The sequence below is a fragment of the Diospyros lotus genome, chromosome 8 (genome assembly GCF_014633365.1).
Source record: "Diospyros lotus cultivar Yz01 chromosome 8, ASM1463336v1, whole genome shotgun sequence".
Classification (NCBI taxonomy): domain Eukaryota; kingdom Viridiplantae; phylum Streptophyta; class Magnoliopsida; order Ericales; family Ebenaceae; genus Diospyros; species Diospyros lotus.
In genome coordinates, this window is record NC_068345.1 from 3096266 (window position 1) to 3122294 (window position 26029).

A 26029-nucleotide genomic window follows, 5' to 3' on the forward strand; every position below is an offset into this window, starting at 1 on the left:
TCAAAATAACTTAAATAGTTTATTTAAAATAATTCAATTTTGCCTAAATAACTAATTTAACATAACCTATAAACTAATTATTTTTTAAAATTAAGTAATAACATAAACATATAAGATTTGTATTTTTTTTTGCATGATTCTGAAACTAATTAAGAGTTTTAGAGTTTTGAGTGGTGATTTTATTGAGAGAAAATGAAAGGTAAATTATGAGAAATAAAATAAAAAATTAAATTTATTTTTTAAAAAAATTAACTTGGTAGTCGGTATTTGGCGATATTATCTGATATCTCAAGATTTTTTCAGATTTAAAAAAAATCTCATTTTTATGTAATTTGTTTTAATTAAAATTTTATGTTAATATTTAAAAATTAATAATATGAATTAAATCTTATTTTTTCATATACCATCATGTTTACACATTCTCTAAATACTATTCAATTATGGAAAAAACCATCTAAGGTTCCAAGAATTACATATTTTTCACAAATCTAGACTTAATTAATGACTTATAAAAATTTTATTTTGAGTAAGCATAAAGATAAATAAAATACCGAAATAGGAAGTGAAAATGGACGGAAAAAAACGTTGACGGTTGTTTTGTTATAATATATATATATATAGATATAATAATCATAAAAATATCGTTAAATAATAATCCGAAAAATAAACAGTGAGACCGAAGAAGAGGGAAGATAAAAGGAAAAGGATCCCCGTAGAGACTTGTTTGGACGACGAGAAAGTAATGGGTGCGGAAGAGGAAAATCGAGAAGCAAACCAGAGATCAAGGCTCAACCCTAGCCCCAATCCGATTACGGAGGCTCAGTTCCTCTCCTGGAAACGCCAGAAGGTCTTCTCTCAATCTCTTTCTCAACTTTCCTAAGGTTTATCGAGTTTTGCACCGAATTAGGTATTGGATTCTGAGGTTGTGTTCGATATATGTTAATGCGGAGGGGGTAGATCCAATTCGGGCTTGTCGGTTACTCATAATTGCATATGTGCAGTCAATTTGTTTTGAAATTGCCCTGCGATTAATCGAGCAGGTCGTACCAGCACAAGGCCTTGTTATATGATTTTGCAGAGTCTGGAAACTCACTTGTTTTCATTAATTTGTCGGCTAGGCTACACTATTAGACAGAGTTTGTAGTTCGACGTGTTGCTAGTTTCCCTTAACACCATATGATGTTCCCATATGTTGGCATTATGATAATGATATGCTTCTCCTTAAAAGATTGCTACTTAAAGATGTTATTTTAAGTTCATAACTACCTTCCCCGGCCCCAGAAAAATTTATCGGGGATTTGGCCCACCCTGCCCCTCCCCCTAGTCAAAGGCCGTTGATCTCACCCCACTAGGGGTGGGGGAAGGGCTAGTCCCCAGGGGGCAGGGTTTTTTTGCCATCCCTAGGCTTTTGATAGTTGTTGTTATTGTAGGGTGCTCAAATCCTGCCCCCATGCCAAACCTGACAAGTGTTGGTCTCATTGATTCCATCTTTGCTCCTACCCTGATGCGGTGCGTGCAGCAATTCCCTTGGGGCTGGACCAAGGTGGTTATTGTTGTTTTAGGTCAAATTGTCAATCCTAATCAAGGCATCATCTCCTAATCAATACAAGTTCATATAACCATCCATTTTCCTTGAGCAATATATTGCTTCTATATGTAGGATTATCTGACAATTGGATAAGTGGACATTATTAGGATGTATATAAGCATCAATAGAATCCTTTCAGCTGGATTAAGTTTGCAATTTATTTGATCATTTATTTATTTCATTTTCAAGGGTTTGATTCGATAAAGTTTCTTATTTTGTACAAGATATTTGAAGCGACAAGGATGTGAAGGAACTGAGGCCATCTCGTGTGTTAGAGTTATTTACAGTTTGTCACAATCATTAACACCTTCAAAAGGAAATGTTGTGAGTGCAACCCTTAGATGTTTAAATTAGATTTCGAAAGGAACCTAAATCATGCTATTGTCTGATGCATGGGCCAATGCACCACCCAAAGAAGTTAATACCTATTCTTTGTAACACTGCTTTTTTCTGCAAGCTTAAAATGAATAATAATACTAATGACACCAATGTGGTACTGTTGGAAATAGAACCAAATACCAATACCCTGTGAATTCTGATATTACAAGTTCATTTTACTGGATTCTGTGTCTCTGCACCTTTGTGTTGGTTCATTTGCCTCTATATGAGCCATGTTCTGAAAGTTATGCCCTTGGACTGACATCTCTCACTGTTCTTTCTATGAAAATGAAAGCCATGAATAAATTGGTTCCCTTTAACTTTTTTATCACAGATGTTAACTTCAATTGAACTCATATGAAAGGATAGGACCTTATTCAAGATAATGAACATGACAATGTGCTTTTGAACTCTGCCACCCAGGGGTGATGGAATATGTTGGTTTATCCTTTTTTCAGCCTCTTGATGTAAATAAAGTGAATTAAGGATAACTTACATGATCAATAGTTAACTTGATTAATTTCTACATTCATTGCCATTTCATGAAACTTTTCCATGTGAAGATAGTGTTGGAACTTTATCTATTAATTCCCTTACTAGAAGATTGCATCAAGAAGGGCATCTAACATAAAGTTGTGCCATATTATTCTTTTGTATGGATTTGTATTGTCAATGTAACTTTTAAAAGTCAATTGACATTATGAAAGTCGTGCCATTGTCACTAATTTGGTTAGGATAGGTGCAGCTGATGATGATGATACACATTTCACGCTTTTTTTTGCTTGGAGGTAGTTGTTACAACTCTACCAATTCTTTGTTATTAACTAATAAAAAATAAACAAAACAAAAAATTGAAAGAAAGGGGCAAAAGGAAAAAAAAAAGAAAAAGTTCTCTTTCTTTTTATTTTCCATGTTTCTATTTATCACCCCCAATTACTAAGATCTTTAATGACATCGAAGGCAGCACTATGCTGCCCTCAAGATCGAGTCCCACCTGTTAGTTATCTACTCTATTTTGGATACATTTTTCTCCAATGGAAGTCACATTTTTTACCTGCCAACCCTGCTGGGATTAAAGCTTGGTGCGGTGGTGGTGTTGTAAAGTCGCATCTTTGCCTACAAGGGGGTAAGATATATGGGTGCATTTGATTGCAAGTATAGAATTTGCATGGAAAGAAAATATTTTCTAGACAATTGAATTGTTTAAAATTAAATTTTAGGGAAAATGTCAATTGAAGGTATTTGATTGACTTAATTTTTTACTTAGAAATTGTTATATTTTTTTAACTTTTGGTGTTTGATTGCCATTATTTTTCATAGAAATAATCACATACATACATGCAGATAATCAATAAATACACAAATCAATAATCAATTGCATAAAATAATCAAATATACGCATATTCAAAAAATAAATCAAATATACATACACAAAATATTCAAAAAATAAATCAAATATATATACACAAATATACATACACACCCAGCAAGAGGATGAAGGAGCCATCGTCACTAGCCGTCACTACCATCACTGCCATTGCTGTTGTCGCCATGGCCGTTCACTGTCGCTCTCGCTCACTCACTTGACTTTTCTGTCTCGCTCACTCTGTCACTTTCTCTCCCCCTCTCTCGCTGCCTCTCTCGCGTTGCAGATCTGCTTCCAGATTTTGAGGGAAGTCGGAAATGAAAACAAGAGGATGAAAGAGCGGTCGGGAGTGAGTGCAATTGCCTAGAAAATGAATTCTCTCCCCTTTTTTTTTCGGCAAAAGTGGAAAAAGAGCATCACATGACCACAACTTAAAAAATATTTTACATGGAAAATTTGGTCAATCAAACACCTCAAAAGATGAAATTTTGGTGGAAAATGGTCATTTTTCACAAAAAAATATGGCCAATCAAACAGGTCGTGTACAGAAATTCAAGCTTGTGGTGGGTGGGGGCTGGGGGTGGAAAGGGCAAGGTAAAACATGTGCTTGTACAAAAGAACCACTACTAAATAACTGGAAACAGGGTGTGACTACTTGCGACTTTATTTGGGTTAATGTTTTCGTGCTTTTGTCTTTAAATTCTTTCTAAGAATACCAATTTTATATATGTAAATCTTTTATTTGGTTGTTTTAGTGGGATTGAGAAACTTGCAACTCTGTTTTTGGTTATTGGAATTGAGAGAATGGTAGTGCTCAAGAATGTCAACACATAGAGATTACAGAATTGCAGGAGGAGCCTCAGTCAGCCAGAAATTATAGAATTAAAAGAAAAACTAGAAACAGAGGGCTCTGTGAACTAAATAATCAGATTTGGAATTTTTCCATTAGAGGACATTTGTAGGCAGTCAAGCATGTTACTCTCTGCGTTTTCTTGTTTATTGGGCAACCTTATACTACCCTGGTATGGTTATGAATGATGCATGCAGACATGAACATAGTTGGTTTGCTTGGTGTGAGAATTTCTCTTCATTGAGAACCTTGTAACCAGTAATACATGCGCTCCATGTTTGTAGGACGAGGATGCATCTGCTAGAAGAGCTGAAGCTGCAAGGAAACGTGCAGAGGATATAGCTGCAGGCGCACTGCAGATGAATGGCAGGGAACTCTTCTTGAACGAACCGTGGGTGTTTGACAATAGTCGTTATTGAGGTTAGTTTTCATAGAAGCGTAAATAACTAACACAAAAAGAATGATCATACTTGTACTTATTTTTCAAATTTATTCTGAAGTTGCGATCCCGTCAGCTCATCTTTAAAATCTATTGTAATGTGTTAAGATTATTATTGTCTTCACCATTGGTCATATGTTGGCACATGACTGTTTACTGTTGACTGTTAAAAAGGTCATGTTAAAGCCCGTGAATCATAATTGGCACCAGGGCAGAGAACCAAAGATGTTTCTGTAATAGAGCCTTGCAGCTGTATACATCCTTCCCAGTTGAAAGCGGCGTCTAAGTAATGTTAAGTTTGGTTTATTTATATCAAGTCACGTACCTTGGTGTTGTAAAAAATGGATCTGAATATTATGACATCTTTATTAGAATAAGACCAGAATGATATAATCCTTTGTTTTGTTTTTCATGTATAATAATAGTTAGGCTTAGTTCGGTTAGGCCTTTTTTTTTTTAGAGTTTTTATGCTGGGTAGTGTTTAACTTGTTTAGAGGGTATTTGTTAATCAAGATAAGTGGGAGAAAATATCAGATATGAGAAGCATTCTGGATGTTTGGTCTTTCCAACGTATTTGTTAAATTTATCTGACCATTTTCGAAAAAATCTCACGTGACCTCTTATCTTCCCCTTTCAAGATAAATTTATTCGATCTCCCCCCTCGGATAAATTTATCTGCCTCTTTCAAGATAAGACTCAATTACTTATATGCCTCTTGTAGGATAGTTAATGCCATTTAATGCATTTTAAATATTTAAATTTATTAAAAAAATATATTTATTTAAGTTTTATAATTAATATTATTTAATATATTTTTAAATTGTTATATGTTTTGACAATTTTTAAAATTTAAATGACATTATTTATTTCATTGATTTTTAAAATTTAAATCTCTCTCTCTATGTATTCTATTAACTAGTATAATTTCACCAATTTTTAAATTATTTTATTTTATTTTATATTTTATTATAATTTCACCAATTTATAATTCTAATAATAATTATTTCTACTTTTTAACTCCTTTCAAATTTATTTTTGAACATGAATTTAGAAAATAAAATATTATTTTTAATTTTACTTTTTATTTTTTTGACAATTCATATTAATCATAAAATAATATTTTAATAATAAATTTAATAATAGGGATATTTTGGTAAAAAAAACTCTTATATTGGTACTTATCATATGCATTAACAAACACATAAAAAGAAAAAATACAATTATCAATGGATTTCAAAAAATTTAACAAATACTCTGATAGAAATCTTGAAATGATTTACAGCCTTATCTTGATCATTTCATATCTTGATCCAGAATGCATTCTAAATTTATCTTGATACCTCTTATCTTACTCATTTTAACAAACGCTCCCTTAATAACGTTTAAGTTGATAATATGTTTGGTTAAATGTGTTTTTAAGCTATTAGTTAATAATTTTGTATTTAATTTGAAATAACTGATAAACTATCAGAATATGATAAAAAGATGAAAATAAACATGTTATTGAATAATATATATAATATTTATTTTTAATAAAATTAATTATAAATTACTATTATATAAATGTATATATATGTTAAAATTAATTAAAAATATATTAATACTGTTGTGCCATTAATTTTTTTGAAAATCGTCCATCGGGAAGTTTTTAATTAATAAATCCAAGTGGGCATATTCTTTATGAATGATTCCAAGTGAGTGTATTTTTTTTTAAAGAATAAATTATGATTAAATGATAAAGAAATAATTAATAATATTTATATTGTAAATATTTATGATTTTTTGGGACCAAATGGTTCAAGGGAAATGTAGCACTATTCCCTATAAATTGCATGGTAAATGAGGACTTTTCGGCATGGTTTTCAAAGCTTCTTTTTTTCCGGCTGTAACATTCCAACATTTGTTCTTGTGGCAGTCTGTCGCAACCCTCCTTGTAGCACTTCTTCATTGCGTCATCCTTGTGGCATTCATTCTTGCAGCAGCCCCTTCTTGCAGCATTCCTTGCGGTAGTCTTGCTGCAATATTCCTCTCGGCGACACCTTGCGGCAATCTTGCCGCAACATCTTCTTGCGGCAGTCTTGCTGCAACATCTTCTTGTTGCGGCCACGGTTTTCGCGGCAATGGGTCTTGCGAGAAGCGCTGCATCTGACCAGCCACGTAGCCGCAATGGATCTTGCAGCAGTATGCTTCCAGCCATCCAGATGATGGCCACCTCCCCCTATGCAAATGCCGTGACCCCCCAAGTGTTGCCTTCTCACGTGCTGGATGCTTCCAGCCTTCTTCCTGCAACACACAAATGGAATGTGTATAATTAATTATATTATGTGAGCATGATACATCATGCATATTATATTTACAAATCATTTCTTTAATTGTGGCAGCATGTGCCAACCACTTATATAATATGCATATCCTTACACAACATACATACAAACAATACCTCAAGCCCAAAATGCCATGTAGGTCCCACGTAATGGATTATTTCCTATGTCCTACACACGTTCCCCAATTCCACCCACGGGCTTGATCCATGCAATTTCCAATTGCATAATATTTGTGTACATAATATGACTAATTAGATATATATATAATATACATAGGGGTGTGCATGATGCGATCTGGTCAATTTTTGGCCAAGAAAATGCGCCAAACCGCATATGTGGTTTGCACCTATAATTAGACCGAGCGGTTTGATTTGGTGCGGACAAACTGCATTATGCGGTGCGGTTCGGTGCAGTTTCTGTGATTTGTTGAAACCTAGTGTTTGGTGCAGTTTGATGCGGTTTAGGTGCGGTTTGATTTGGTTTGGTGCGATTTTTGGTTCCAAAATAATAATAAGAAATGATCTAAAATGGGACTGCTAGTCTACTACCAAAAATGATCTAATTATTTTATATATTTTATTTTTTATTTTTTATTTATTTTAATTATTAATATAGTCGGGCAGTTCGGTTTGGAACCGAACCGCCAGCACCCCAAACCGCATAAACCGCGATTTTGGTATTTTTCAAACCGCACTGGACCGCGTCCCTGAAAAAATCGCGCCGTTCGACGTGGTCTGGTTTGGCGCAAGCGATTTCTGCGGTCCACCGATTTTTTTGAACACCCCTAAATATACACGTAATTAGCTAAGTTAAGGAGAGGAGGTGCCAATCAAGGTATAAGGCTTTCCAAGCTACACCCTAACTCTTCTTGAAGAAATTAATTCATATCATGTACAATAAGGATCTAATTTCTTTTAGAAATATCACATTAAATTTAGAGTAATAGACAATGGCCAACAACATCCTCTGTCGCCTTGAAATTTCACCCGGGCAAGCCATCAAAGGCCAAGAATCTATTCCAGCAGCCCGTCGTAAGACCTACTTTCTCCCGGATGACTCCCTCAGCCATTTAGTCCTCCGGGGGGATTCCTTTTAAGCCCATTCGAATGCTCGTGACATATATGCTCGTCCCCGACGTCTGATAAAATACTACGGCTAGTCCATTCCTTATTAGGAATGGTACATCTATTTTATATCCATTAATGGTATCATTTATTTATTACACTATTTTCTTCCTCGTACTGACTTAAGTATCAGAGGGTATATGCAGGTGAGGAATTCCCGCTTGCCTTCTAACTTATTCTTGTGAATGCAGTTATGCCCCGAACACACAAGAGGCTACTCTCAGATAAATTAATTCAGTACCAAAAATGTAATATCTCAAAATTTGAAAATAAATAATAATTATTCAAATCGGTGTTTGAGGACATTATTAAATATTTGAGAATTTAAGAGGAATTATTTATTTATGTGGTTTTGAGAAAAATAAGGAATTAAATGTAATTAATTAAATTATTTGAAAGTAGTTAATTATTATTATTTATTGTATTTGTGGGTTTAAAGAAAATATTAATTTATTTAAGTGTTTGGAGATTTAAGAAAAATGTTTATTTATGTAATTTTGAGGAAATAAGAAATTTAGGTATTTAATTAAATTACTTGGGAGTATTTATGGAAATAAAGAAATAATGATTTAATTTGTATTTTTGGTGATTATTGAGTGTTTATTGTTTAAAGAAAATAATTATTTATTGGGGAGTATTTCAGAAAATAATAAAATAAATTGAATTATTTATATTACACGGTTAGATTTTATTAATGTGAGTCACGATTTTATTAATCGCTATTAAACGTTTTACTTCGCAGCGGGAATACAAGAAAAGCAAGAAACGGCCATGTAAAGGCAAGCTCCTAACCCTCTACTCATGATCTTTAATTCTCGTGAAAGACCCCATGATTTCCCGTATTTTATCCTCTCATTTACTCTAAATCGGCTCCTAGCACTATTTATTGAGTTATTGTTCATTTGTTATAATTTAAATTAACTTCGAGACTTCTAGAACTTTATTTATTGTGAGTTTACGGGGGTTTGTACCGCCCTCATTCCTTTCGGAATGATGCCAAACCCAGCTTGGGAACTAGGTTTCTAGATGTGCGAGTTTATTTATGATTTTCTCGGGTTTATTTATGGTTCGGTTAGAGCTATCGAATAGTGGGGCAGGGATCGGCTGTTTGGTGACATGGAGTAAACTGTTGGACGGCCCTGAGGTGGACCGTTGGGTGGACACTCATAGTCACTGACCGTTGACCGGTGCCGGACACTACTGATTAGATCTGCCATTATGTGGTTGATTACATGACTCGTTATGTTATATTACTGTTCATGATTTGATATGCACATGGGTACGTGATGCATCTTGGGATATTCATTTAATGAGTATACTTGGACACAGACATACTAGCTTGGTTAGGGTGCATCCAGCACGGGCATATACATCACGTGTGGTTTACTATGTGGGCGGAGCATGGCCTGATGCACGAATGTATGGGCGCCAGTGTATCGCGTTGATGCTCACTACGCCATTGCATTTTTATGCGCATTGCATGGTTACTGGCAATTATCAGTTCTCGGACAGGAGGACCGTTCTGAGGGAGCCTATGGCTCAGGTGTTGGGAGTACTGATACGAACACATGGGTGACGGGAGCACTGACCCGGGACAGCGCACGCAGGTTTGTTGGAGATTTATGTTGCCTTTCAGGGCAGCGGCATGTTGGTATGAGACTTGGGTGTTGTGTGTCTTGTGTGGGCCCCAAGGACCGATACGTGTTTTATTTACAGTTTTATACTGTGTTGTGTGTCTCATGGCTTGTGTGTACTTGGGGGTTGGTGTTCTGAGGGAAAGCTTATTGGATCTATACAGCCTTCAGCCTTTCTTTCTTTATGCTTGTTGAGTCTCTCGACTCACTTTGCTTTTCATCATTCTAGGTAGTGGCAGCGTGGGCCATGGTAAGGGAGTCAGCTTCTAGGAGCAGTGTCGGTGTGGTGTACAGGTAGTCCTGTTAATCCTTGTCAACTCTGATGTCTGAGTAGGATTTACTCTATTATTTTTTACTGTGCCAGGTCTTTCCTCGAGTCTCGTGTACGTCAACACAGGAGTCTGTGTTTATTTATTTATCATGTGACCGTTGTGCTAGTGGGGTACTCGTAGTGCATGCATGTGTTTAGCTTCGCTTCCGCTGTTCTTATTTTCGTGTATGCATGCCAGGGTGATCTTTGTCTTGTATTTCTTTCTTTCTCCTTCCGTAGACGCTCCCGTTCGGGTAGTCCAAGTGGTTGAGATATCCGGGCAGGGGTGTTTACAAAAAATACCCTCAATAGCTTACTCCAGACCTCGACCAGTTAATCAAAGACCAAAGCTACCTGACGCACACTTCCACTACTAGCTTTTTGCCTCACTCTACTATTGCTCTAGCATTCTTGCCTCACAAATTCTAATTGTTGTATTTTTTACAACATCAAATACAATATATATGTATATATATATAGAGAGAGAGAGTGTGTGTGTGATGAGAGGAGATGGACAGACAAATGACGAGGGCGAATGGTGGGGGCGACAGAGGAGACGAGGGTGATGGCAAGCAATGGGGGCAACGGGCGATGGCCAGAAAAGCTGGGGCGATTGCGGACGATGGGGTTGACGGCGAAAGTCAAAAAATTTGAAGGCGATGGCAGACAACAGGGGGTGACATTGATTGCCGGAAAAGCTAGGGCAGCAGTGACGAGTGGGAGGCAAAGCGTTGGACAAGAAAGGCAATGACTAGAAATTGTTGAAAAAATTGAGGGTAAAATAGTCATTTATTTGATCAACTCAGCTTATTTAGTAACAGTTTTTTTTTTTTTTTTTCAAAAGCTGATGGGTGAAAGCTTTTGTAAAAAAATGATGTATGAGCATTTAAACGCTCTTTGTTAAATCCAAACACTTATATTAAATAAGTTAAATAGCTTAAAATTATTATACTAACTTATAAACGGTGAAACCGCGCAACCAAATAAGCCTTAATGATCTGTTAACATCAGTCCGTCTGTCTTGTCTTGTGTGTCAAGGCAAACAACTAGGTAGGTTTCAATTTTATGGACCCGAACCATGCAAAGTTGGTCAAGTTTCTGCATTTCACTTCTTGGCCATGTTTGTTTGTTTGTTTGTTTGACTATTGAATTTCTAAGATGAAAGACCGGGCATTTTGGTTTGTCGGGTAATTTAATAAAATGTGAACTTCTATTTTGAAACAAATTAAAATGGAAATAAAAATTCTGTGGCACAACCACAGCCTTAGCCTCTTTAGGGCTCTTGGCTTTTGAGAAATTGCATCGGGACCGTGGCATGATTGGTGCTCATTAGTCAAAACTTTGGTCACTGATGCTATTAACTAACTTATTAAGAGTCAAAGGTGGCCATTTGTAGGGGCAAAACAATCACAATCTGTCCAATTTTGAATTCCTGGAATTTAGTTCCCTTGAACGAGAAAGCGTGTTAATTTTTTTAATTCTAAAATAAATGCATGCAGCTATGATATATATAATTATTATTAAATAATTTTAGCATTCTAGTTGGTAGAATCGCAGCACAATTCACGATTTGACTCACGTGAACCAAATCAATTCGAATTTATTATTAGGAGAATTAGAAATCGGAGAGAATCGAAAATAAATTAAGAGTAAATTCATGGATTTTGATCAAATCAAAATTTAAAAATAAAATTAGAAAAATCTAAACACTCATCATCAATTTTCTAATGATATTTATACTTTTATGTATGTATGTATGTATGTATGTATGTATGTATGTTAGAGAACTTAAGAATTGATAAAATAAATAAATAAATGTTAAAATCTGTTGGAAGGGATTTAAAAATTTCAAATTGATTGATCGAAACCAAAGAGAAAGAAGATAAAGAAATGAAAAATAAAAACAAGAATATATATATATATATATATGCTGGTATTTGATGCTAATGATGGATGATGGTGAAGGAGACAGTTTGAATTTAAAAAAAAAAAAAAATGAAGGTGATGTAAATGATTCATATTTTTTATTTGCTTAAAATATATTAATTTGGATATTAGAATGCATTGACTTTTTTGTCCATACATGAAAACGATGGGGGGTTTGTTTCCTTATTATTATGTGGCGCCCTGTTTGTGTGCCATACTTTTTTTTTTTTTTTTATGTGTGTAGTTAGTTTATTCCACCTTTTGACTCACCAGTGCTTACCCGTCCAAAACGCTACCCCCAAACAAGCTATTTCCAAATATTCAAAAATTAGAAATTAAATGGATTAATTATTACTTTATATTTATATATATGTATATACATACATACATATATAATCATTACTTACTTATTAAATAATATGGAAAATACAGAAAGGAAAATCGAAAAAGATATGAAAATTAAAATTACGACGTTGCGTAGTTCAACATTAGCTGGCACTGGACACTGCTTTCCCTCTCTTCAATACTCCCAATCTCTTCTCGAAAACCCTAAAAACCCTTCTTCCTCCTATTTATACCAATCCCCCCCTTCCATCCTTGTCGCCTTCTACCCTTCTCTCTCTCTCTCCCTCTCTCTTTCTCTCTCTCTCTCTCTCTGTAGTATAATACGTATATTTATATATGGATTTCTTCTGCGTATCGCCAGCCCATGAGTGGGCCGCCTGCGAGATGGGAGAGTGTATCGGCATGGAGAGCTGCGTCGATCTGCAGGAGAATCAAGAGGCGGCCCTCGGCGGCTGCGGGGGCGGCCGCCGTCGGTGTGTCCGACTTGGGTCTGAAGTGATGAAGAGGATCGACTTTCCCCCGCCGCTGCCGACGCTCGCGCGGACGGAGAATCTGTCGTCGTCTCACATGCAGTGGGCGATGAGGAGGTACTATACCGGCGACGGCCGCCTGGTGATCAGGGAGGAGAAGATCAGGCACCGCGAGTACTTCCTGCAGGCTCACCGCTCCGGCGGCCGCCTCACCCTCCAATTCGTCCCTCTCGGAGACGAAGAAGACGACGACGTCGATGAGGAGGAGGAGGAGGAGGAGAGAGAATACAATAACAATAATGCGGAAGCCGATCCTTATGATCATCATCAGTTTGGTGATGACGAGATGAGGGGTTCTGATAGGGTGGCGGCGGGTGGCGGCGGAGGAGGGAATTGGTACGGCCATGCAAGCGTGAGGTCCAAGCCGTGTATGCTTGGCATGGATGTTCCGGCGGCGATCATGCCGGTGCATACTTAGGCTTAACTAAATCGATCGAGGACTGTAAATGGGAAATTTTGGAGACTAATTAAATATTAATATCCCTTTAATTAGGTGTACGTAGGATTATATATCGATCCATTCTTTCGTTTAATTATTTGTCTTCATCTTGCTATGCTATATATATATATATATACCCCACCGGCCACGCCACTATATATGGATTAATTTTGAGATTTAATCATTCGAATTAGCTCAAGTTTTGTTTTGTTACCACCTATATATAACCAGAGTCTTTAATTTCGTGCCACATTACATTACATCACATGAGAGCGTGGGTACGTCTTCCATCTTTATCTTTATAATGACTCACTGACTGACTGACTTACGTTTACGTGTTTCACGTTTAATCTTAATTAATTAAATTCTATTTCTTTGAATTTAACCTAATTACCATTAAAAGACTAAATCTTTCCATTTTCTTCATTTCTTTTTTTTTTTTTTTTTGTTCTTATTTTATCTTCTGGGTTTTGCAGATTCCAAGAAAAAATCTGTTTCCCACATTCAAGGAGAATAAAAATTGTAAATGCATTACGTATTAGCCCGATTAATTAAAAAATACTTAATATTATAACCACAGCAAATCAATAAATAATCATATTATAACAGCCGTATTATTATTATTATTATTTAGTAATAAGGTTGGTTTTAGAATTAGCTACTAAATGCATTTTTAACATATCCCTCCCACCTGGATGGTCCAATTTCAGCTTACGTGGCGTTCTGAGATTTCAGCTGCACTGCACTGGCGACGGCGGCAGAGTAAGCTGTAGCACATCATATTCGGAGGTTCAATTTCCAAAAACTCCCTCCTTACACTTATTTTTCTTAATTGTGAAATTAAATAGTCAATTATGATTAACTAAAATTATTAATATTATAAATATCATAAGTGAGAATTTAAATTTTCTATGAATATATATATATATATTAGATTATTATATATTGTGAAGTCGTTGTAAAAGATGATGGGAAAAGGGGAAGATGGTGTACAGCTCTTGGCGTCAGAGCCCATGATTGGGTTTGGGCTGCTGCAGTCTGCAGATTCAGTTTCCGTTTGGAAGAATAATAATAATTAAATTAAAAAAAAGAAAAGAAAGTAAATATCCGCAGGCAGGCAGGCAGGCTGGCGCAGGTGCTGTCTGTTTTCGTTAGCTGTGGCGCTGCTTCCAATGCGCTGAGCTTTTCCGTTTCACCGTCTTCTCGTCCCTTCCCTTCCCCTCATTCCCTCTCTGCTTTTTCAATTTTCCCTCATTTATTTTTTAATTAATATACATTATTATCTAAAGATAACAAAAATTAATTACACTTAGTTATTATCTAAATTATTTTGCATGATAATGATGATAGGTTTTGTTTCATTAAAAAAAATAAAAGAATTTATCCCAAAACAAACAAAGTATTAATTTGAGTTAATTTTTAATGATTTGTTCTAAATCACGTTAATTACTATTCTCATATGTTCTGTAATTATTATTATATAAATATACACAGCAATGTAATACTCCACGCATCGCCATATTGCTATTTTAAGAATGTGTAACAAAATCAAATTTATATATATATATTTTTTTGTACTTTCACATATTTTTAATGTAGTCGTTCAAATTTTTCATTATTTAAATTATTTTAATGTACCTAAATTTTTAAGTCAATTTAATTTTAGTATTTTAATATTTTTTTATTGTGATAACTCAAACCTTTTGTTATTTTCTTTATACTCATATATCTGGATGTTTTAGTCAAATTAACTCTTGTATTTTGACATGTAAAAAAAATGATTAAATTAACTATCTCATTTTACTTTTTTTTTTTTATATATATCGAAGTAAAAAAATTAAATTAATCCAAAAATAGGAATGCAAATGAGTTGAACCGAGACTCAGCTCAACACATTTTATCATATGCTCAAGCTCGAGCTCAATTAGCATAGCTCGAGCTCGAGCTGGAATTTATCAAAATTTTATTTAAAAAAACTTAATAAATTGATGTACAATAAAAATAAATATTAATTTAATAATCAACAAATATACCTAAATGAACCCAATTTGATAATTAACAAATATAATTAATCTCGACATGATAATTAAGTAATAATAATTTCATTAATTACAATAAGCATAATATCATTTACCGTACAAAACGATAATCAAATTATTTATCTAATTATTTTTAAAATACAAACATAATCAAAATTGCATCACAATAAATATATTTGTAATTCAACTTCAAATTAGCTGCTCCAAATATTAACCTGTAATTTAAAATTATAATATTAATAGTAATCATAATTATATATCAAATTACGTATATCAATCTACAAAATACCAACACATCAAAAGCTTCCAAGAATGACATACCTTGTTTTGTTTTACGTGGCAGGAGAATAAATTATTTAGTTATTTAATTAATGTTATTCCATCACATATTTGAGTAAGACAAGTATATAATCGATTAATCATTTAAATGTTTAAATTTTACTTGATTAAAAAAAATCAATAAAGTGCAATATTTATAACAACTAAACATTTCTTCACTCGATTAAAATAATAATTATTCTATTAAACTCATAACGTTAGTTGATTAAATTTTTAAATCACAACAAATCTTTTTATCAACACACTCTTATTATGATATTATTATAATAAAGTAAAGTTTGATAATTTTATGTTAAATATATTTTTATAAAATTATAAATAATTTTATTAATGCATTTGTAAACAAGTATATTTACTAGCCAATTCGCGAGCCTCTACTTGAGCCAGCTCATGATCTTATAAACGAGTTAGCTTGCGAACCTCTATTCGAGACAACTCATGAGCCTGTAATCGAGCCAGCTCATGAGTCTCTATTCGAGCCAACTCGCGAGTTAATGAATCGAACTTTACTAAGCTAAACTCAGCGCGTTTACAAATCGAGTTTCAAAGTTAGGCTCATGCTCGTCTCGTTTATCTTAACGAATGAATTTTTATTGAGTTGAACATCAAACCAAGCCTGAACGACTCGACTCTTTTGCACCCCTACTCAAAAATATAGATTTAGAGGTGTAATTGAAATAATAAAAAATTCAAGTAATTATACGAAAAAAATATAAAAGTATAAGGGCAAAATATGAGTTTGGCTGTGTAAAGTATCTTATAGCAATAATTAAAAAAATATGACATTTTATTCTTGATGTGTAAAACATCACAATTTCATATCTCAATTATTCTTGATGTGTAAAAATCAACCATCACGATTTCTATTATAGCATTTTACTGTAACATAACATTAGCATGAGTGTGAATGCACTAGTTTCAACCACCTGGATGACCGATTAGCAATGTTTGAATAGGCTAACTTGTTTGTTACACTCTTTTAACAAATAAAAAATATAACGTGTGGGTCTTGATGTACAAAATATTAAAATTTTGTATTTCAATTATTAAAAGTAATTACTTTAATTTATTTCCCTAACTAAGATTAAATAAACTTATTATCTACAATACATAAAATGTACGTGTAAAAAATAGAAAGTGTCGTGTAATAGAAAAAAACATATCAATGAGACATATCGTACTAAAATTTACCTTACTAGGAAAAAACCAAATTACCCATAGCTTAAAAAAATCCTAGATCCCAAACACCTAAATAATCATTAACTCAAAAAATGTTACATTTTTCTATTCTCAATCACAAAATATGACAAAATTTATATCCTCTATTGTGTCTTAGGATAAGAAATTAAAATAATAATTTTTAATACTTAAAATATAAAATTTTGACATTTTACACATAAGGAGATAATGTCATATTTTTTTAATTATTAAAGGAATTTAACAATCAAGTAAACTTATTCAAATACTATTAATCGATCATCTATATAGCATGCTGCATGCAAGAACAAGTACATTCATACATGTACTGAAGTTACGTCATAGTAAAGACATAATTAATTTTTTTAACAATTGAAATATAAAAAAATTAATATTTTATATATTAAAAGTTAAAAATTATATTTTTTATTTCTTGAGGGAGTGATATGTGTATTAAACCTAATACTTTTATACTATCACATAGCGTTGATATTCGCATGTAAATAAAATATTCCAACATACATGCTTACTATTATAATTTTGTATTTTAATTAAAATATATATAGGGATTGGTTGGGAGTTTCTTTTTCTAAAAAATAAGGGGTAATAAGTTAATTTAGGCAACTTTGTCAACCAAATGAAAATACAAGAAAATACAATGTTTTACCTTAATAATGCAATTATTAAATAAATATTTATATTAAGAGGCATAAAAAAAAACTAAATTCATGAACTTCTCATATTTATATTATAGAATTTACTAATTAATTTAAATTTTTGTACAGAAACTTTGATATTTAAATCAAACACTGAAGATAATAGAAGTCGTATTGAAACTAATATTAAATACGTATTAACATAAAAGTTATGCAGCATTTAAGTCGATAACGTGTTTGGATAAATGTGCTTTTAAACTATCAGTTAATAGTTATGTGTATGGTTTGTAAAAATTGATAAGCTGTTAGAACTTGACAAAAATACTAAATAGACATGATGCTGAATAAAACAATTAAAATTCATAAAAATAATATTTTTTATGAAAAAATATAAATTAATTTCTAATTGATAAAATACTTATAATTACAATTTGATAAATTATACATAATTATTAAAAAATATATTAATACAATATTTTATGTTTATAAATTTAGTCTTACTTCATAAAAATATTAAATATATATGTTTATACATTATTAAAAATTATTTATTTTTATATTTTATCAATACATTTAAAGCATTACTATTTAAATAAATTATTTCTAAAATATTTATTTGTTTCGTCCATAAATTTGATATATATTATAAAATTAGATAAGATTATTTAATTGATAATTAAATAAAATTAATAATTACAAAATCCAAAACCAAATGTGGCTTGCGACGGCGAATCTGGAAGAAGGAACGGTGATGGCGCGACCCAACGTAAGGAGGCGGCTTGCGAAGGCCCAAATGGGCGACAATAACGGTGATAATGGAAAAGGGGCAACGGTGCTGGGCGGCGAATCTGGAACCAGATGCAGCGATGGAGTGACCCATTAACATGAGACTACTTGCGGCTGCCAAGCTGGACGATGGTGATAGCAGTTATGGAGGAGGGGTGATGGCGGCAGCGACAGTAATGACAAAAGCGAAGGAAAGATGATGGGAGAAGAAAGCAATGGAGGAGAAGAAGATGTAACATGAATAGTAAGATAAGTGTATAAATATGAAAAATATTTGAAGGCATAATAGTTTTTTCATCGGTCAACTATGTAGCGTTTTTTGTCAAAATTAGGGGCACCGGCTTTTGTAAAACGCTATTATAATAGCTTTAAAACTACATAGCTTTTAAGTTGATTGTTATTTTCAAACACTTAACCATAAAATGCTATATAGCTTATAGGTTATCGTCAAATCGTAAGCCAAACAAACTCTTAATTAGAAATGAAAAAGCAGATCTCAGCTCGTTCTCGTCCTTTCTCTTCTCCCATTTTCTTTGCTTTTCCAATTTACTCCCATTTATTTTTTATTTTTTAATATTTAAATAATTTTATTAATTAATATACATTATTATCTAAAGATAACAAAAAAATTTACCACTTAATTACACTTAGTTATTATCTAAATTATTTTGCATGATAGTGATGATAGGTTTCACGTCATTAAAAAAAATAAAAGAATTTATCCCAAAAACAACAAAGTCTTAATTTGAGTTAAATTTTAATGATTTGTTCTAAATCATTTTAATTATTATTCTCATATGTTCTGTAATTATTATATAAATATACACAGCAATGTAATACTCCACACATCCGCGATATTAATGTGTAACAAAATCAAAGTTATATATATATATATATATATATTTTGTACTTTCATATTTTTTTAATACGATCGTCTAAACTTTTCATTATTTGAATTACATCTATATACCTAAATTTCTAAGTTAATTTAACTCTTATATTTGATATTTTTTATTGTGATAACTCGAACTTATTTTCATTATGTTCATATACCTGTATTTTTTTAATCAAATTAACTCTTGTACTTTGACATGTAAAAAATTGATTAAATTAACTCATTTTATTTTACTTTTTTTTTTACACACTGAAATACATGAGTTAAATTAATTCGAAAATACAAATTTGAGGGTATAATTAAAATAATAAAAAATTCAAGTAACTATACGAAAAAAAAACATAAAAGTATAAGGGCAAAATATGAGTTTGGCTATGTAAAGTATCCTAGAGCAATAATTTAAAAAATATGGCATTTTATTCTTGATGTGTAAAACATCACAATTTCACATCTCAATTATTCTTGATACGTAAAAAATCAACAATCACGATTTTTGTTATAGCATTTTATCGTAACAAAACGTTAGTATATGTGTGAATTCGTTAGTTTCAACCATGTGGATGACCGATTGATAGTGTTTGAATAGGCTAATTTGTTTGTTGCACTCTTTCAACAATTAAAAAATATAACGTGTGGTTCCTGATATGCAAAACATTAAAATTTCATATTTCAATTATTAAAAGTAATTACTTTAAGTCATTTCTCTAATTAAGATTTAATAAAGTTGTTATCTACAACATGTAGAATATATGTGTAAAAAATAAAAAGGGTCGTGTAATAGAAAAAACCATGTCAATGAGACATATTGTACTAAAATTTACCTTACTAAGGAAAAGACCAAATTACCCATAGCTTAAAAAAAACCTTAGATCCCAAACATCTAAATTTTTCTTAATCATTAACTCAAAAAATGCTACATTTTTTTATTCTCAATCACAAAATATGACAAAACTAATCACCATTACTTCCATTTGTTAAACTCAGTTCTATTGCTCTTTCACTTTTTTATTTATATCTTCTATTGTGTCTTAGGATAAGAAATTAAATTAATAATTTTTAATAGTTAAAATACAAAATTTTGACATTTTACACATCAAGGGCTAATGTCATATTTTTTAATTGTTGAAGGAGTTTAACTGTAACGGCCCCCTCCTGAATAATCCTACAAGCATAGGACATCTAAAAGGAAGTCGTCACAAAAATGATATAAAACAATATAACTCAACATCACAACTTCTAACTTTAGATATTATCAGTAGAAGCCACAATATAAGTTTACATCATCCTGACACTATGGCCTATATAAAATGAATACAAGGGCACTAATGGAATTAACAAAATAAAAATCTCCTCACAACATGCCCTCAGCAAAACTACTAACACGGATCTTTTTGTTGGGAATGTTGTTGTACACTACTAAACTTGGGTTCTAGCCCCATTAAACTTGCCCCAACAATCTTCTTGCCCTTACCTGGAATGACAAAGATTAAACAAGGTGAGCACAAGTCTCAGCAAGTATATGTATAATATCATTTCATACCATTATCATTATGGATTTATACACCATTTCATTTTCATAATCACATAAATTCCCCATACATCGCATTGGCTCACACAGCCTTTCATTTACATGGATCACCTCGGCTCTCAAAGCCATCCATTCACATGTATGTATGCATACACATACATATAGATAGATAGATAGATATAAATCAATTTTCCCATTATTGGCTTGAGCATTGCTTACCGAGCTATATGGTTACCTCACCCACGTCAGGCGCTCCATAGGATATCTTTCTTTTTTTTCATCCACATAACATAGCTGCCGTGCCAAAATAATAATAATAGGGACACAAATAATAATACCATGCAATTAGGGATGGCAATTGCAATCGAAACCGTGGGTAACCGAACCGAAATCAAACCAGTGGTTAAAAATCGTTTGACTGGGTAATGGTTTGGTTCGGGGAAAAACCGAACACTGTTTCAATGGGTATGGTTTGGTTATGATTTTCACTAAAACCAAACCAAAACCTGAACCGAAACCGAACCGAATGATGGGTAATCGAACCGAACCGAATATATATATATAATATAATATGTATATATAATATATATTATATACAACCCTGCCCACCTAAGCCTAGCCCATCTCAGCCCAATTGCCTTGCTTGCAAACCCTTTTCCCCTTCTCTTCTCCTTCCTCTCTCGACCTCGCTCTCACTTTCTCTCACCATCGCTGCCTCTCGCTCGTCCGCGCGCCCTCGCCCTTGCTCTCTGCATCTCTCTTGCTATCACTCGCCCTCGCTGGATCTCTCTTGCTCTCGCTAGGGCTTGGCCCCTACTCTCGCTTGCCCTCGATCTCTATCACCCTTTCTGCCTTCTTTCTCTTGCTCCTCCGCGCTAGCTCGCCAGTCGCCCTCGCTCTCTGCATCTCTCTTGCTCTCGCTAGGGCTCGGCCCTTCTTACTCTCGCTCGCCCTCGATCTCTCTCACCCTCGCTACCTCTTGCTCTCTGCCTCATCTCTCTTCATATTAATTTATTTTTTATATTTATAATTTTGTTAGATGGAGTTGGCTCATTCATTTCAGATGGATATGCATCAATTTACGAAGAATATATTAATGTTGTTGATGAAGGTATTAACTTTCGTAACTAATTTTTTTTAGCTTAAATTATAATTTAATTATGCACATATTAATTTATTGATCTTAACAATTGTAGATTTGGAAATGTGATTTTATATCCAATAAGTTTTGTAACTTTATGCAAGAATAAGGTAACTTTATTAGAATTTATCTTTGTTTGTTATGAAATTATCAAAAAAAATTATGAATGCTATTTGTTTTTGTTTGTTGATATGGATTAAACTAAAAAAACCATAATTAAATCGAAACTGGTTTGGTTATGGTTTTAAATTTATAAAACCAAATGAGTAATAGTTTGGTTTTGGTTTTAGTAATTTAAGTTTGGTTTGGTTATGGTTTTGACAAAAATCGAAACCAAACCGAACCATTGCCAACCCTACATGCAATGCTCATAGAGTCTCACATAAATATAACATGTATGCTCCATTTTAAAAATGTAAACATCATGCACATTTAAATATTTAAATAACATATTTATTCATGAGTCCATAGTATAGTCATTTATATGATTAAATTCAATTCTATATCAATTCCCATAATCAATATACCATCCATAATCATTTTCCAATAAATGTTATACACCCTCTAAGACTTGGGCTATCACTCATGAATTCACGTAGAAATAACCTCAATTGTGGCCATTAATCTTTTATTCAGTGGTTAAACATCTTTTTTTAGTAACCTTTTATTCAGTGGTTAAACATCTTATTTTAGTAACTGGGACTTATGTTTGACAAGGAATTAATAAGGTCAAATCTTATCCAAATTGTGCCCAAAATATGCCAAATCGAATTTTATCGAGTTAGGGTCACAAAAAAAAGGGATATTAATTCTGATATTAGTACAAAAAGTTATGATATAAAGAATACAAGGTGCGTAGTTTGAAAGAAATGACTTAATTGACTAATGGAAGGCTTAGTCGACTAAGGAAATGCTTAGTCGACTGGGCCGAGGGCTAACACAAAAATCTAAGAAAATTGACTTCTGCTGAGTCGACTAAACATGCACACAAAAAGCACATAACAGACCCGAAACACCCCAAAACAACCACCACTAACTTCCTAACCCACAATGCCATTCTTTGAAGTAAAAATAGGGTAAACAAACCCCAACGAAACACCAACAAGACCCAACATCATGCCTACGAGAAGATCCACTAAGATACAAAAATGGAAACAATCGGACATTTTCATGGAGAAGATTACAATATTTACAATGAAAACTTTATGTAATGAAATGAAGAAGCAAGAAAGGAAATACTTGCACAACCCATGAATAAAAAGTGCAAGAGAATTTGCCTTAAATGGTGCAACTCCAAACAGATGAAAAAAACCCCAAAAATCTGTAAATCTCCACTTGAAACTCCAACCAAGAGCAGAAAATGAAGAAAATAAAAGAAAGAAGTGAAAAGGAAAAAGAAGAGATGAACGAGAAAGAGAGAGAGTAAAAGAGTTGGATAGAAGAGAGGGAAGAAGATTGCTAAAGAAGCAAAAAATAATTAGGGGAGATAGGTTGTCGTCCAACTCCGACCACCCCATTCATTTGTTTTCCCCAATTTACCCTCCATCACAATACTTACACACAACAATTATCAAGCCCATTTTAGACTTTGCCCATTTTCTTTCTTTTCTTATTTATTTAATTCAATCCACTTAAATAAATGGGCTTAGGCCCAACTAAATAATCCCTCTCAATTAGGCCATATCTAAATTAAGGTCCATTGAGCTCTTCTTTTAACTTGCATTTATATTTAACTTTACCCCATTGACTCAACTCACTTCATTACAAAAACACAATTATACCATCTCACACATGGGTTTAGGCCGAATTTAATAGTCCAATTCAATTGGACTTTTCCTACACAAAATAATATTTTCAACCTTTAATTAATAAAAATAAAAATTTAATGACAACATCAAAATACCAGTAAACGCCTAGCTCTAGTAACGGGTCGTTACATTAATAAATCAATCAATCTATTCAAATACTACTGATCGATCATCTATATAGCATATTGCATGCAGGAATGAACACATTCATACATACGCTAACGTTATGTTATAATAAAGACATAACTAATATTTTTTAACAGTTGAGATATAAAAAAATTAATATTTTATATATTAAAAATTAAATATCATATTTTTTAATTATTAAATGAGTAAAATATGTATCGAACCTAATACTTTTATACTATCACATAGTATTGATATTCGCATGTAAATAAAATATTCCAACATACATGCTTACTATATCAATTTTGTATTTTAATTAAAATATATAGGGATTGGTTGGGAGTTTCTTTTTCTAAAAACAAAGGGTAGTAAGCCAATTTAGGCAACTTTGTCAACCAAATGAAAATACAATAAAATACAATGTTTCACCTTAATAACGCAATTATTATAAGAAATATTTATATTAAGAACCATAAAAAAAATTAAATTCACGAATTTCTCTAATTTATATTATGGCATTTAATAATTAATTTAAGTTTTCGTACAAATACTTAGATATTTAAATCAAGCACTGAAGATGATAAAAGACATATTGAAACTAATATTAAAGATGTATTTTTTTCTAGAATGAGAGATTGTTTATTCATAAAAGATGATAGAATATTCTTAAATCTAATAAATTATTATTCTTTCGGATAATGTCTATTTTAACATTCTGAAATCTATTAAAATTATGATTCTTATAGATAATATTTATCTTAATATTTTAAAATCTTTTTAGAATTTAAATTATTTATGAATGATATTGATTATTTTTATAGAACTTTCGAAGATATTTTTAAATGTCAGAATTATCCAATTTGTTGTATGAGACCTTCTGTTCAAGAAAAAAATTATATCTTTGTAGTCCAAAAGGTTATTTTGGGTTTTTAGATTTTATCATGGACTTTGGCTTATGAAACAACGACTATAAAATAGTTATAATAAATTTATATATATTACTATTAAATTTTAATTTAAGCATTTAATTAAATCCATTGTATATGCTAACTCATCCGGGTGCAATGAACCCTTGATTTGATGGATCTTATCGTTACCTAGAAGCTTTGAGACCATTCATTTCTAAAATTGCCTGCTTCTATGACCCTACCTTATATTTTAACATCATGACGTGACCATATAAGAGTGGATTTTTTAAATTCTAAAATAATAAAATAGAAGTAAATAACAAATCCGCCAACTATATCACTATAATAATATTATTATAATAATTTTAAAATATTAAATATTTATTTATAAATTTATCACTCATCTAGATGTATATAAAAAATAATTTATATAAATTTATAATCTGATCAAAAAATAAATTACGAAAAAGATAATTTTTTAATTATAAATTAATCTCACTTATAATTAAATTTAAATTCCGAAGCATAAATACCACACTTGTAATCAGTATCAAAATAATATTAAAATAATGATGAACTGTAATATCTAAATTTAAATATTTATAAATACAATTAAACATTAAACCAAAAAAATTAATTAATTTAAAATATTTATATTGATAATGCATATAATATATATAGTTATAGATTTGCCCGATTTGAAAATTTTTTCAACTCTTATTCTTATTTCACCTTTTCAAAATAAGAATAAAAACCCAACTTTGAAAATTTGATTGGTACCAAACAGCCCTCAAGCACCACCGCCCAGACTGATTCTCCTGATCATGCTTTAATTCTCACGCGAAATCCCTAACCGTGGTTAATTGTAAATAACCGTGGTTAATTCTCAAGCGGTGCATGGTTAGGTTGGGCATCTAGGGTTCGAGAGCCCCTCCCCCACTATAAATAATCGTACCAAAGATATAAAGCGAATTATAAAAAAGAGAGAACTCGTTCCAGAATCCGGAGGCGCAAGGCTTTCGCTTCCTTCTCAGGTGAGCCGCACCGTTCATTGCTTTCTGGTTCTTCTTGTTCTCGCCGACTTTCGATCCGCTTTTCCTTTGTTTTTCGCTGAATCCCTAAGTTTGAGGATCGATTTGCTGTTGGATTCTGAATGGCTAACAATTCTGCATAATTGTTTGATATGTATCTATTGGCGTGTATATATATGGATGTACATGTGTAGATATGATAGGTCTGTTGTCATATCATCGCTTCTCGATCGATCCTATAGCAATCATGTACGTAATCAACTCTGCGCTGCCAATTAAAGAATTAAAGTGAATTATTGTTTTTGTGTGATAGGGCACAAGA

General features: G+C 32.4%; 3 protein-coding genes across 4 annotated transcripts in view; all 3 read left to right on the forward strand.

The window, feature by feature from the left end:
• The first annotated feature begins 679 nt into the window (after positions 1-679).
• LOC127808484 (uncharacterized) lies at positions 680-5031 on the forward strand. 2 transcript variants are annotated; one of them, XM_052347046.1, is made up of 3 exons: positions 680-847; positions 4467-4603; positions 4800-5031. In XM_052347046.1, the coding sequence occupies exons 1-2, from the start codon at positions 743-745 to the stop codon at positions 4599-4601; spliced, it is 240 nt and encodes a 79-aa protein (XP_052203006.1). In that variant the 5' UTR covers positions 680-742; the 3' UTR covers positions 4602-4603; positions 4800-5031. The 2 variants fall into 2 exon arrangements, with proteins under 2 accessions (XP_052203006.1, XP_052203007.1); XM_052347047.1 differs by having other exon boundaries at positions 4467-4602; positions 4796-5031.
• A 7434-nt stretch (positions 5032-12465) lies between these two features.
• Positions 12466-13483, forward strand: LOC127808485 (uncharacterized). The gene has a single exon (XM_052347048.1). The coding sequence runs from the start codon at positions 12621-12623 to the stop codon at positions 13230-13232; it is 612 nt and encodes a 203-aa protein (XP_052203008.1). The 5' UTR covers positions 12466-12620; the 3' UTR covers positions 13233-13483.
• Positions 13484-25576: 12093 nt separating this feature from the next.
• Positions 25577-26029, forward strand: part of LOC127808300 (eukaryotic peptide chain release factor subunit 1-3-like) — a 4827-nt gene continuing 4374 nt past the window's right edge. The window contains exon 1 of the mRNA XM_052346785.1: positions 25577-25710. The gene's annotated coding sequence lies outside the window, so the exon portion shown is untranslated. The remainder of the gene's footprint in view (positions 25711-26029) is intronic.

What these genes read in the sequence shown, in the direction of transcription:
- LOC127808484 (XM_052347046.1), top strand. Translation starts at nt 743, where the DNA reads ATGGGTGCGGAAGAGGAAAATCGAGAAGCAAACCAGAGATCAAGGCTC. An exon ending in TCTCCTGGAAACGCCAGAAG is followed by an intron (nt 848 to 4,466) that starts GTCTTCTCTCAA and finishes CCATGTTTGTAG; the next exon opens with GACGAGGATGCATCTGCTAG.
- LOC127808485 (XM_052347048.1), top strand. Translation starts at nt 12,621, where the DNA reads ATGGATTTCTTCTGCGTATCGCCAGCCCATGAGTGGGCCGCCTGCGAG.